General features: G+C 40.1%; 1 protein-coding gene across 1 annotated transcript in view; it reads left to right on the top strand.

The window, feature by feature from the left end:
- Positions 1 to 13,806, top strand: part of LOC120534639 (zinc finger protein 160-like) — a 40,583-nt gene that overhangs the window by 16,541 nt on the left and 10,236 nt on the right. The window contains exon 3 of the mRNA XM_039762229.1: positions 4,289 to 5,470. Within this exon, the coding sequence (XP_039618163.1) occupies positions 4,289 to 5,470 (1,182 nt within the window). The remainder of the gene's footprint in view (positions 1 to 4,288; positions 5,471 to 13,806) is intronic.

Here is a 13,806-nt window from a genome sequence, read left to right as displayed (position 1 = left end):
GGTATCTTGTGGCATTTCCTCCCAGATCTGTATGAGGGCATCCCTGAGCTGTTGTACAGTCTGAGGAGCAACCTGGCGCCTAATGGACTGAAACATAATGTCCCACAGATGTTCTATTGGGTTTAAGTCAGGGGATCGTGAAGGCCATTCAATTGTTTCAATTCCTTCATCCTCCAGGTACTGCCTGCATACTCTTGCCACATGAGGCCGGGCATTGTCGTGCATTAGGAGGAAACTAGGACCTACTGCACCAGCGTAGGGTCTGACAATGGGTCCAAGGATTTCATCCTGATACCTAATGGCAGTCAAGATGCCGTTGTCTAGCCTGTAGAGGTCTGTGAGTCGCTCCATGGATATACCTCCAAGATCATCACTGACCCACCACCAAACCAGTCATGCTAAACGATGTTACAGGCAGCATAATATTCTCCACGGCTTCTCCTGACCCTTTCACGTCTTTCACATATATTCAGGGTGAACCTGCTCTCATCTGTGAAAAGCACAGGACGCCAGTGGTGGACCTGCCAATTCTGGTATTCTATGGCGAATGCCAATCGAGCTGCATGCTGCTGGGCAGTGAGCTCAGGGCCCATTAGAGGACATGGGGCCCTTGGGTCACCCTCATGAAGTCTTTCTGGTTGTTGGGTCAGAGACATTCACACCAGTGGCCTGCTGGAGGTCATTTTGTAGGGCTCTGGCAGTGCTCATCCTGTTCCTCCTTGCCCAAAGGAGCAGATACTGGTCCTGCTGATGGGTTATGGACCTTCTATGGCCGTCTCCAGCTCTCCTAGAGTAACTGCTTGTCTCCTAGAATCTCCTCCATGCCCTTGAGACTGTGCAGGGAGACACAGCAAACCTTCTGGCAATGACACGTATTGATGTGCCATCCTGGAGAAGTTGGACTACCTGTGCAACCTCTGTAGGGTCCAGGTATCGCCTCATGCTACCAGTAGTGACACTGACTGTAGCCAAATGCAAAACTAGTGAAGAAACAGTCAGAAAAGATGAGGAGGGAAAAATGTCAGTGGCCTCCACCTGTTAAACCATTCCTGTTTTGGGGGTCATCTCATTGTTGCCCCTCTAGTGCATCTGTTGTTAATTTCATTAACACCACAGCAGCTGAAACTGATTAACAACCCCCTCTGCTACTTAACTGACCAGATTAATATCCCATAAGTTTCATTGACTTTATGCTATACTCTGATTAAAAAGTGTTCCTTTAATTCTTTTGAGCAGTATATATATAGTTCGCTGCCTCAGTCATTCGCAGATTTTTTAATATTTATAATTAAACTAATAATTGGTAGCGGAAAACCGCAAATGTCCTCTGCAATTTATTTATGGCTTTTTTCATGGCAGTACTGTACTGTAGAGAGAACAGAAAGCAACCATAGGGGTAAACATGGCTTGTGATTCTGAAAGTAGCCAATCCGAGAGCGTTATTCATTTCTCCTTGCTGCTGATTGGCTGTTGCCCTGTGACACATCTCCGGCAGATGCAGCCCAGCATTTCCGCATCATAACAGTTTACAGAGTGTAGCTATCTCGAGTGTTTCACCGAGTGTTCTCATGTTTTTTGTTTTGTTCTCCTTAAAGCCTCAAGATGCTGTCCAAACACCCTGCACCTTCTAAGGCTTCTGGCATTGAACCCAAGTGCCAGAAAAAGCTTAAGACACTCCAGGAAAAGGTTGCGCTACTGGATTTGCTCCGGGAACTAAAAAGTTATGCTGCAGTAGCCACACGAGGAGCTGTAAATCGTCTGCTTTGCTGTGCAGTCATTATCTTCATCGTACTGCACAGTTAATTCGTTATCATCTTCAATCAATTACCTTTAATATATATATATATATATATATATATATATATATATATATATATATATATATATATATATATATATACACACACACATATACATATACACACACAGCAGAAGTGTGCTGTGTGTATTGTGATTGGTCTCGCCGTTTCCTCCTAGCAGTTGTGCTCCCTGACACACCATGGCTGGGTCATGTACTTCAGATGCTGAGAATTACAGAAAATGGCCTCCATCATCCCCAGTAAACACCCAGCTGCCAATCAAACTGCTTCTTTGTGTCAGAATATATTTTGCAGCCTTGCATGCTACCAGTTACAGTGACATCTTTACTGATGAAATCACAGAGTCCCCTCCACCTCCCAGCAACTGTACTACTTAAAACAACATGGCTGTGATGAATACTTAAGATGCTAGAGATTATAAGCAGCAGCTTGAAATGCTAAGTTAGACAACCAGCAGGTGATGGAGTGGCTTAGTTGTGACACGTATGAAATTAGTGGCATTGAGCAATGTCACACAACAATAAATGCATATGGAAGCACACATTGAATGAAAATAGTGACAGTCCATATTGTGCAGTGCTATTCCACACCATTAGTGATGGCTGCTACATATTCTGCTGCATCAGAGCTAGTTTGCCTCATTTATAAGTAAACAAAGAGGTTTATATAAAATAATTGAAAAAATTAATTTGGGGGTTTTATGTATTCAGTCATATTTTTGGTATTGCCAAACCTGAGACCCACCTGTCCTATTCTTTGAAAAGAACTTCTGAGAGAGCTAGCAGCTCCTACTGGAAACAAAGACCATACCACTCTAGAAACTTCAACAAAACAATCTCCATTAGTGCTTTATATGGGTCATTAGCTACATACTTGAGTGGACATCCTGGAACATTGTCTTAAGTCTACTGTAAGAATGTGAGAGAATACTGGAGAGAGTCATGACAGTGGGCCTGTCTCTTATACTGTGGATGTTGGGGATTACCAAGGAATATAAGCATCATATGCATCAAGTTCTGGCAAGTCCTTAAAATCCAACTGAAAGAGGAAGTATTACATCTGGCATTCCTGTAGTGTCAACCATTAGTCAGATTGCTGTGGGTGTCACTGCCTCCAACCTTAAACAAGCTTGCTAATGGCACTCCTGAGACACCCACCAAAATCATCCTATGCCTCATCAATGAGCAGATATAAATGTTTCCCTGATGGTGTGACCAAGCCCCAAGACTGCCAGAGCAAAAATATTTTAAAAATTCCTCAGTAAGAACTGGTTGTATGCAGTCACTAAAGTAATCCTAAGTAGTACATTGGGGCAGTCTGTCCCTGCCTGTGGTTTTAATGATGAACTAAATGAATGTGTTTCATGTGTATTTTCTTAATATGTTTGGAGGAAATGTTATGTATAAACTACCTCTTTGTTTTATCTTGGTAGAGCCTTATGTGACTCTACTTTCCCCTTTTGTACTCTTTATTGTGTCGACTTTATCAGAATGCTTCAAATCTCATAGACTTACCACTATTTATAAAGGTATTGTACTTCAGCACTTCTCTCCCACCCTCCCTTCTACGTCTATAACCTCGGGCAGTTAGAGTAAAAGGACAGCTGGAGTTAAGTTTCCCATGTTAATGTATTATTGGTAATATTCCTAAAATATTAAAAATCAAGAGTACATGTGAATATTGGCAAACCATAACAATACAACGTAATAAAATGCTAGATGTGTAGTTTTAGGCAGCACACAGACTTTTAGTTACTCAAATGTCTCTGGTCAAGTCATCCTTTCTAGTCCGCATGTCTGTCTCAATATGGCTGCTGAGTTGGGGTTCCTCATTGTGTTCTCTTTGTGGCCAGGGTGTACGTGTGAAAGAGAGGGAGAGTGGGAGGGGTTAAAGCGATTAAACATATACATTCCTGTCCAAATCCTTAGACCAATAGGGTTACAGAATGGCCCCCTGTGTTTATATAGACACTAGGACAGATACAGCATGGGAAAACATTTAACTCTATAAACAGAGGGAACTCCAGTTTCTGTTTTACATCTTGCCTGAAGAAGGGGCCTTAGTTGCCTCGAAAGCTTGCACATTGTAATCTTTTTAGGTAGCCAATAAAAGGGGTCATTTTGCTTAACTTCTCATTATGTCATATTATGTCAAAATAAAGATATAAAAAATATTTATCACCAGTCTTATTACAGAATGTTCTACATGACTAAACATGTTTTGTTAGGCTGCTATAATTAGATGTATATTTATTTAAAAATTCCTCTTTGTGGCCTCTTCTTTTGCCTTCTTTTTCTAGGTGTGTTTTTAAAAATCAAAGGAAAATTAATCTCCCATTAATAAACTGAAAATAATCTTAGAATGTCATTGTGAGTTATTTCCACAGCAATAAGCTATTATAGACTAAATTATTCTCTTCTCTGTCTGAACTTATATTTACATGAAATTTCTATTTTATATTTCCGCAGATATAAAAGAAAGGGGTACCATCTCCCCATCTTCATTTCATCAGATTTGTACACTGAAGAGACCACAGCAAAACCTGGAAAGACTGACACCTAATTCAGAGGTTTTGGGGATGACCACAAGTTCATACAAAATCAACACTCCATGCATGTTTGATGCACATTCAGAAGCTTTGGATTTCTTTCAAGAGCAGAAAAAAACTTCAGAACAAAAATTGGAGACAAAGTATAAGTGGAGTCAAGCAGGACAGAAACCATACTGCTGTTCAGAATATGAAAAACAATTCTCCAACAATAGCAGGCCTCTGATACAAAAGATAATCCATAGTGGAGAGAAGCCTTTTTGCTGTTCTGAATGTGGGAAAGAATTCTCACAAAAAAGGTATCTTCAGACCCACACAAGAATCCACACTGGAGAGAAGCCGTACGGCTGTTCTGACTGTGGCAAAGGATTCTCTAACAAACGCAGTCTTCAGAGCCACACAAGAATTCACACTGGAGAAAAGCCGTTTTCCTGTTCTGAATGTGGTAAAAAATTCGCCAACAATAACAGTCTTCAGACCCACATAAAAATTCACACTGGAGAGAAGCCACATAGCTGTCCCGATTGTGGCAAACGATTTTCTACCAATGGCCTTCTTCAGAAGCACACAAGAGTTCACACTGGAGAAAAGCCATACTGTTGTTCCAATTGTGGGAAACAATTTGCTGACAAAAGTAATCTTCACATCCACACAAGGGTTCACACTGGAGAGAAGCCCTATTGCTGTTCCGATTGTGGAAAGCGATTCTCCTCCAGCAGCTGCCTCCAGAGACACAGAAGAATTCACACTGGAGAGAAGCCTTATTGCTGTTTTGACTGTGGCAAACAATTTGCTGACAAAAGCAATCTTCTGATCCACACAAGAGTTCACACGGGAGAGAGGCCATATTGCTGTTGTGATTGTGGGAAACGATTTTCCTCCAGCACCTGTCTACAGAGACACAAAAGAATTCACACTGGAGAGAAGCCATATTGCTGCTCGGACTGTGGAAAAGAATTCTCTGACAAACGTAATCTAAGGCATCACAAAGCAATTCACATAGTAAAGAAGCCATACTGCTGTTCAGAATGTGGAAAACGATTCACACAAATGAGCCATCTACAGATCCACACAAGAATTCATACTGGAGAGAAGGAAACCTAAAAGAAACCACCACACCCTCTCTCTTGATGTCCTACCAATTAGCAGAACTTCCTGTAAACTACAACTGGAGGCATCACTTTATTCAAGACAATAATAGTAACTAAAACATTAGAAATTTGATGAAAACAGGCCATTCAGCCTATCAAAGCTCACCAATTCTATCCTTCTAATTTCTCCAAAATAACATCAAGTCAAGGTTTTTAGGTCCCTGAAGTCTTACTCTCTGCCACACTACTTTGTAAATTTATTTCTTGTGTCTGTTTTTCTAAAAGTGGCATGAGATGATTAAAGAAGTGGGCACCGTGCACTATTTTGGAGAAGCTAAACCTGAGATAAGCCATACTGCTGCTCCAATTGTTGGAAATGATTCTTCTCTGCTTCTTTATTTTTTTGACATAATTCATGTAATTTAAACAAGTGTCTGTTTATTACCGAGCTCCCCTTTGTCTGTTTTATCTGAAAAATTGACATCTGGAGGAGAGATTTCCACACTGGTCTTGTTGCTGTATTTTCTTTCCTTTAGTAAAATAAACTTTCAACCTGCAGTGCATGACAAAAAATTGCTGTTATGACTGTGACAAAGCATTCTCACAAATATGCCGTCTTCATTTATTTCCTCACTGAAATTTACACTAAAGACACTGCTGTGCTGAATGTGGAAGACAGTTCTACAGAGGGAGTAGTTTTCAGACCCATACAAGTATTCAACCAACCAACCAACCAACCATTCTCCCACCCGCTGAATCCGAACACAGGGTCACGGGGGTCTGCTGGAGCCAATCCCAGCCAACACAGGGCACACGGCAGGAAACAATCCTGGGCAGGGTGCAAACCCACCGCAGGACACACACAAACACATCCAAACACCAAGCACACACTAGGGCCAATTTAGAATCACCAATCCACCTAACCTGCATGTCTTTGGACTGTGGGAGGAAACCGGAGCGCCCGGAGGAAACGCACGCAGACACAGGGAGAACATGCAAATTCCACGCAGAGAGGACCTGGGAAGCGAACCTGGGTCTCCTAACTGCGAGGCAGCAGCGCTACCACTGCGCCACCGTGCCGCCCACAAGTATTCATGTTTGAGAAAATAAATTTAGAATTATGCAAAATCACTGAGCACACTTGAAAAATAATTACAGCCTAGAAACAGAACAGACTGAAAACCTACTCCAAAAATAGCAGAAGTATTTACAGTATTTCCTCAGCATTAAAATAACATTAAACTTAATCATCCTACAAAGAAAAAAAATAGAATAAAAACAGATTCACTGCTCTCCTCAAAAACCCTCTTTGAATGAAGCAGACATGGGGTTTTAACACTTAAAATTTCAAATTCACTTAAATTCATAAATATAGAACATAACAAATAACATGTGACACAAACAACAGATGTCTCTTTCCCTCATTTATTGGTCAAAAGTCCTTTCTTCAAAAGTACATAAATTTGGGAATGTGCTTTCCTGTTTATATTGTAGGCTACAGTATAGCCAAAAAAAAAAAGCATGCGTTTTACACATTTTGAACATATAACTGGATAATGTGGATTATGCAACACAAGTAATGCGATAATTAGTTCTTTCTACAGTTTTCATATCGTTTGCATGGGTCATCATTATATCAAACTTTTTGTTCTCTTGTTCTGCATGAAAGCATGACATTAAAAAAATTTTCTCAGCCATCACTCCAAATTACATTGGGCAAGTAATGAATTAATAAAAATCTAATTTTTGGTGGAAGTAGTGATAGAAGGCTGCAAGAAACAGCACAAACCTGAGTGTGCCATTGACAGAGTATAAAATAGCATTCAACAGTTCAGCACGTTCATGGATGAAACTGATTAAAATCATTGCCCCATTTGAGAAACTCCATAATGCACTACTGGTTCATTACAGCAAAAGATCAAATCATGGTCTCAAACAGGACAATAAGGAGATAGAATCTCTCTGAAATATTTTTGTCAGCACCGTTTTGCCTGAAAGAGCCTAGTCATGGATTTAACATCAGTGTTCAAACCATCCTTAAGTGCAAGCAGTCAGTGGTTAAGCTGAATCTGCCCAGCTGGAACGACCAACGTGAAGTAAAACAACTGCACATGGAGAAACTGTGTGGGAGTTAGATTAAAAAGCATGTCTGTAGTACTAGGTTGTTGTACCGTGTTAGCCATTATGAATGTAGAGAAAAGCCAAGCAAAATGACACCTTTTATTGGCTCACTAAAAAGATTACAATATGCAAGCTTTCGAGGCAACTCAGGCCCCTTCTTCAGGCAAGATGTAATCATTACATCTTGCCTGAAGAAGGGGCCTGAGTTGCCTCAAAAGCTTGCATATTGTAATCTTTTTAGTGAGCCAATAAAAGGTGTCATTTTGCTTGGCTTTTCTCTACATTAAAAAGCATGCAAAGTAACATCAATAAATAGATGACATTCTCCTCACTGTATATAGTAATATAAACTGTGATATCTAACAATTCTAACTTAGAACATTCCAGAGTATGAACGCTAAATTTGAGAGAAATCCCGAGTTTGATGCTTCTGTGTTCGGACACAGTGAAAAATATGCAGCAGCAGAAGGCTCTTACACATCAAACGTCATCTGTTTTATGCTCAAGTCGTCTCTTATGTTATGCTTGTGTGTTTTCATCGCTTTTTTTTTCGCTGTATTGGGGCGTGTTTGATATATATATATATATATATATATATATATAAATCCTGGGAAGGAAAAGCAGGGCGACGAGATGCGATCTTCTCGGAAGACACTTAAAAGACCTGCAAGACGCAAACAATATCAAATAAGAGCACGGCCAGCAAAACTCTGTCATGTAAAGGCATGTAGCACACACAGATCCTGTGTTCTCAGCACATATAAAGCATATAAGGACAATACATTCTAGATGAAACGTCAATGACTAAGCAAAGAAGAAAAAGCAGCGTGAAGACAAGAGACTCAAAAGCACTGCAGAGAAAAAAAGGCAGATAAGAGATTATGAAAGCAGTGGAATTTGAAAGGCTCAAACAAACGATGCCGCGATACACATGCAGAGAAAGGTAAAGAATATGAAAGCAGTAAAATGCAAAAGTATTGTAGCGTCCCAGCCAGGTTGAAGCCTTTTTTGTTTTAAGTGACTGTTGGGTCCGATTGAGGAAGGGCGGAGTACAGCACAGAAGACTGATAGTGGGGTATTGATTGATACAGTAAGGGAAGAGATCTGGGGGATGAGGGGTTGGAGAGGGTGTTAGAAAGTTGTGTTTGGGGTTACAAAGTCGGTGATTGTTCAAGTAAAACTTTTTCTGACACTTTATTATGTCAGTCGCTACCATATAAAAAAAAAAAAAAAAAAAGATAGTAAAGATCTCATTAGCGCATACAAAAGGAAATTAAATCATCAGGACCAGGTGTAACTGAAAAAATAGCAGGACAAAGCGAGGTCAGAAATAAAAGGCAAAGAGCAGAAAACAAAGTCTTTTCGCCTTTGCATCATTCAATGCACAAAACATAGATTTACACAATAATGGACCATACGCTATGAGAATCTGTGGTCCCACAACAGTTAAAGCAATGACATGATTAATTTCCAAGAAAACAATTCGGTCAGGTGTATATTTATAATCACGGAGAAGCGATGCAAATTTTAACAGGCGACAAGAAAGGTAATGTATATATTCCGCGAATAACATTAGACACCAAAGGAGATCTTGATATGCCATTTGTATTAAAATGTTTACAGTTTCCTGTGAGAATAGCTTTTGCTATGACAATTAACAAATCACAGGGACAAACATTAGAAAAAGTCGGATTATTTATTAGAGAAACAGAAACAATATTCACTCATGGGCAGTTATACGTTGCGTTGTCACAATGCGTCTCCAAAAACAGAATCAAAATTCAATGCAATCTTGAAGAAAAGGCAATTCCAAATATTGTTTTTAATGAAGCTTTAAAGTAAAAGTGCAAATAATGAAATTGAAACAATTCTAAAGAAAAAAAAAAAAATTTATATCCAATTAACCAAACATAGGGAATGGCGAGCGAAGCGTGTAGACACACATACATATACATAGTGGGTATAGAAAACAATCATCCCCTTCAAAATATTCCCTTTTTTTTTTCTTTACAGCCTTAAATGAAAACACACAACCCAATATTTTTTTCCAGCTTTACTTACTCAATGCATTCTATAACATCCAAGTGAAAGATATCACAGCTACAGTTCAGAAGAATTTTACAAAATATAAAACAAGAAATCCTGAGATGAATAAAGGATCACCCCCATCCTAAACTCAATCAGGTGTCAGTGCCCACCATTTCCATTGCAGACCATAGTTACTGGCATCCTTCCACCTGTGATCAATTGTAATCCGTGTGATTAGTGAAGCTATTTCTGGAGTATTCATTCCCTTGCTTGGTAGTGCAACTGACAGCAGACAACTGACTATGGGTGGAAAGGTACTTTGAAAAGATCTCAGCGATAGAGTTGTGGACAGACATAAGGCAGGAGATGGATACAAAAAAGTTTCAAAGGCTTTATCAATTCCAAGGAGCACAGTAAAGTCCATAATAAAGTGGCAAGTGTTTGGTACTACTAGGACCCTCCCTGGATCCAGCCGTCCCTCCAAACAGGATGGAAGAGCAAGGAAGAAACTGGTAAGAGAGGCTACCAAGAGGTCAATAGAAACATAGAAGGAGTTACAGAATTTTATGGCAAAGAGTGATCATTGTTTGCATGTGAGAATAATTTCACAAGCGCTCCACAATTGTGGCTTGTTCAGAAGGGTGGCAAGGAAAAAGCCACTTCTCAAGAAAGGCCACATTAAGGTTCGTTTGAGCTTTGCCAAGATGCACCTTGAAGATTCTGAAGCCAAGTGGAAAATAGTTTGATTTTGGTCTCTTCTGACCATAAGACCATCTGGCCACAATACGAAATGGTACACCTGGCGGAAATCCAATGCAGCTCACCATCCACAACACACCATACCTACAGTATAGCAAGGAGGTGGCAGTATCTGGGGTTTCCAGGGGATTGGGCGGGGTTCTCTGCCGCAGGGCCTGGGGCTCTTGTTAGGGTAGAAGAAAAAATGGATGGGGTAAAATACCGTCAAATTCTTGAGGAAAACCTGCTACCCTCTTCCAGAAAATTGAAGATGGGCAGAATGGTCACTTTTCAACACGACAACGACCCGAAGCACACAGCAAAATTGACCACACAGTGGCTGAAGGCGAAAAAAGTGAATGTCCTCGTGTGGCCGAGTCACAACCTATAACTAAATCCCATTGAAAATCTGTGGAAAGATTTGAAGATAGCAGTCCACCAACCAATTTGACCAAACTTGAACAGTTCTGTAAAGCAGCAATTGTTCACTAATATGTAATTATAAATGATAGCTGTAAAATGGAGCAAACAACTGCATCAGGACTTGAAAATACAATATTATTCCTTATGTCCACACAACATCTACTGAACCTGTAATAAATAGTTTGGCATGGGTTACACTTCCACAAATCAAAATATCATTACCTTACTTACAGTGCGACAGAGCTAACTAGGTTACATTGGTCACATAAAAAACTAATTACTAATAAAACTAAAACACAAGACAACTCTCCGTTGTGTCCCATCCCTGTGTTGTCTGCGGGTTTTTCCTCTCCTTGCATTTGCAGGCTGGCCAGTTTTGAGGTCGTCTGTCAAAGTTTTAGGTGAAATTGACACACCTCACGTCTTATTTTCACAATTTTGCAAAATGAAGTGATGGCGAGACGGTTTTTTTAACTACACGGGGAAACTTTATTTAACACCACTCTTACAACCACAGCATCCGCGTTCTATATTAAACCCTAAAACAAAAAACATTTGAGGTCCCTTTTCAGGAGCTTTCCTTATGACATAGGTGCCCAAAAATGCCTGATAATAAAAATACATTTCAATGATATATCTTAAAACTACGGAAGCGTATTAGGGCCACGGTGAAAAAAAAAATACGGACACAGCGAAGAAAAAAAAAGTCTAAATGTCGAGATTAAAGTCGACATGCTGACTTTATTCTTGACATTTCCACGTTATTCTCGCCATTTATGTCGAGATTAAAGTCGACATTTACACTTTATTCTATTGTTTATTTTGTCAGTAGAATGTCGCAAACTAAACATCTTAAAATGAATGTTTAATTTACTAGATTTTCTCAAACCCCTTCATTAATTAATGTAGTACATTAAATGCTTTATATTAAGTGTTCCCCGACCCAGTTTTTAATCTCTATGCGCTTCTTCAACTGACTTCCTCTTGCATTGAGAGGCGCAGACAGCGATCGCCGCACATTGACTTCATGATGTTCCTGCTCCAAGAACATTCAGAATACTAAGAGAAATACGTGATATCTTCTTCACGATAAAATGCATTAAAGCATGTATTAAACATGGGTGGCGGGGGGCACGGTGGCGTAGCTATAGAGCTGCTCCCTTGCATTAAGGGGTCCCCAGTTGTATGTTCAGTGTAGTGCAAAGTCCCAAAAACTGGATATATGAATGGGTATCGCACAGGTTTAACTTAAATATTGTGTAAATATTAGGCTTGGTGGGTCGGAGACACGAACACAGGATTAAATGGATGTTCTTCTGAGCGGGCTTTCTTTATTGCATGCGTGCTGTCTCTATCTGACGTACTAAACCTCCGGTTTCTATCCTTGCTTTTTCTTTCTGCACATAACCAATCACCACAAGATAAACGTCTTTGTGAAATTAAAACAAGTTATAAACTTAGACCTCGGAGTTTAAATTATTAAAGCATGTGGGGGCACGGTGCTTGCTGGGATGGAGTTTTCAGAAATTTAAAAAAAATCTTCATTATACATGCTTAATTATGCCATCCATTCAGGGTTGCGCCCATCCCAGCAAGCATCTTGTGCGAGGCAGGAGTAAATCCTGAATGAGACGCCAACACATCGCAGGGTGAATACGTGCAACATATAAAGTAGCAGGGTCAATAATACATAACAAAACCCCACATCCTACATGTCTTTGAAAGGAAACTGAAACACGCCGAGTAGACCCACCAGAAAAACATGCAAACTCAAGGCAGGGAACACCCGGGACCCCCTTGCTGCGAAGCAGCAGTGCAACCACCACGCCACCGTGCCCCCATATGCTTTAATACATTTTAAGTTTTGAAAACTCTGGGGTCTAGGTTTATAACTTGTTTTAATTTCACAAAGACGTTTATCGTGTGGTGATTGGTTATGTGCAGAAAGAAAAAACAAGGATTGGAACTGGAAGTTTAGTACGTCAGATAGAGACAACACTCATGCAATAAAGAAAGCCCGCTCAGAAGAACATCCATTGAATTCTGCGTTCGTGTCTCCGACCACCACATCACGAACCCAACATTTACACGATATTCCAGTTAAACCTGTGCGATACCCATTTATATATCCAGTTTTTTGGAGCCTCGTCACACTTGCCATAAAGTTCACTACACAGAACATACAACTGGGAACCCCTTAATGCAAGGGAGCAGCTCTATAGCCACGCCACCGTGCCCCCCATGTTTAATACATGCTTTAATGCATTTCATCGTGAAGAAGATATCAAGTATTTCTCTTAGTATTCTGAATGTTCTTAGGGTAGGAACATCATGAAGTCAATGTGCGGCGATCGCTGTCTGCGCCTCTCAGTGCAAGAGGAAGTCAGTTGAAGAAGCGCATAGAGATTAAAAACTGGGTCGGGGAACACTTAGTATAAAGCATTTAATGTGCTACATTAATTAATGAAGGGTTTTGAGAAAATCTAGTAAATTAAACATTCATTTTAAGATTTTGAGTTTGCGACATTCTACTGACAAAATAAACAATAGAATAACGTATAAATGTCGACTTTAATCTCGACATAAATGGCGAGAATAAAGTCAACATGTCGACTTTAATCTCGACATTTAGATTTTTTTTTCTTCTCTGTGTCCGTATTTTTTTTTCACCCGTGGCATTTACGTATGAATATTTTGTTGACACATAAATATCACACCGTGTCCGGCTTTTAGAAAAGAGAAGTCGACCGCTCCAATATGGCGGGTCTATTGACGTGCCTGGCTGAAAAGAACGCGCGCACACCCACCCACACCGTAACCAGCATAGCAGAGCCTGAAGAACACGGTATAAATTAAAAAAAGCCCGAGTATCACAGTGTGCCAGTGTGGACTCCTTAGTAGCTGTCTGACATTCTTGTTTTATCCCCCTCTCTGTTTCGTTTAAGTACATACCATTTCTCTTGCTTTTCCCGTACGGTATTTCAACTTTTTCGGCATAAAGCTACATGATCGTCATAACAGAGCTTCTCGCCGCACA

Source organism: Polypterus senegalus, chromosome 8, assembly GCF_016835505.1.
Source record: "Polypterus senegalus isolate Bchr_013 chromosome 8, ASM1683550v1, whole genome shotgun sequence".
NCBI classification, from domain to species: domain Eukaryota; kingdom Metazoa; phylum Chordata; class Cladistia; order Polypteriformes; family Polypteridae; genus Polypterus; species Polypterus senegalus.
The sequence above is the reverse complement of the archived record's forward strand: the minus strand, read 5'-3'. Positions and strand labels throughout refer to the sequence as shown.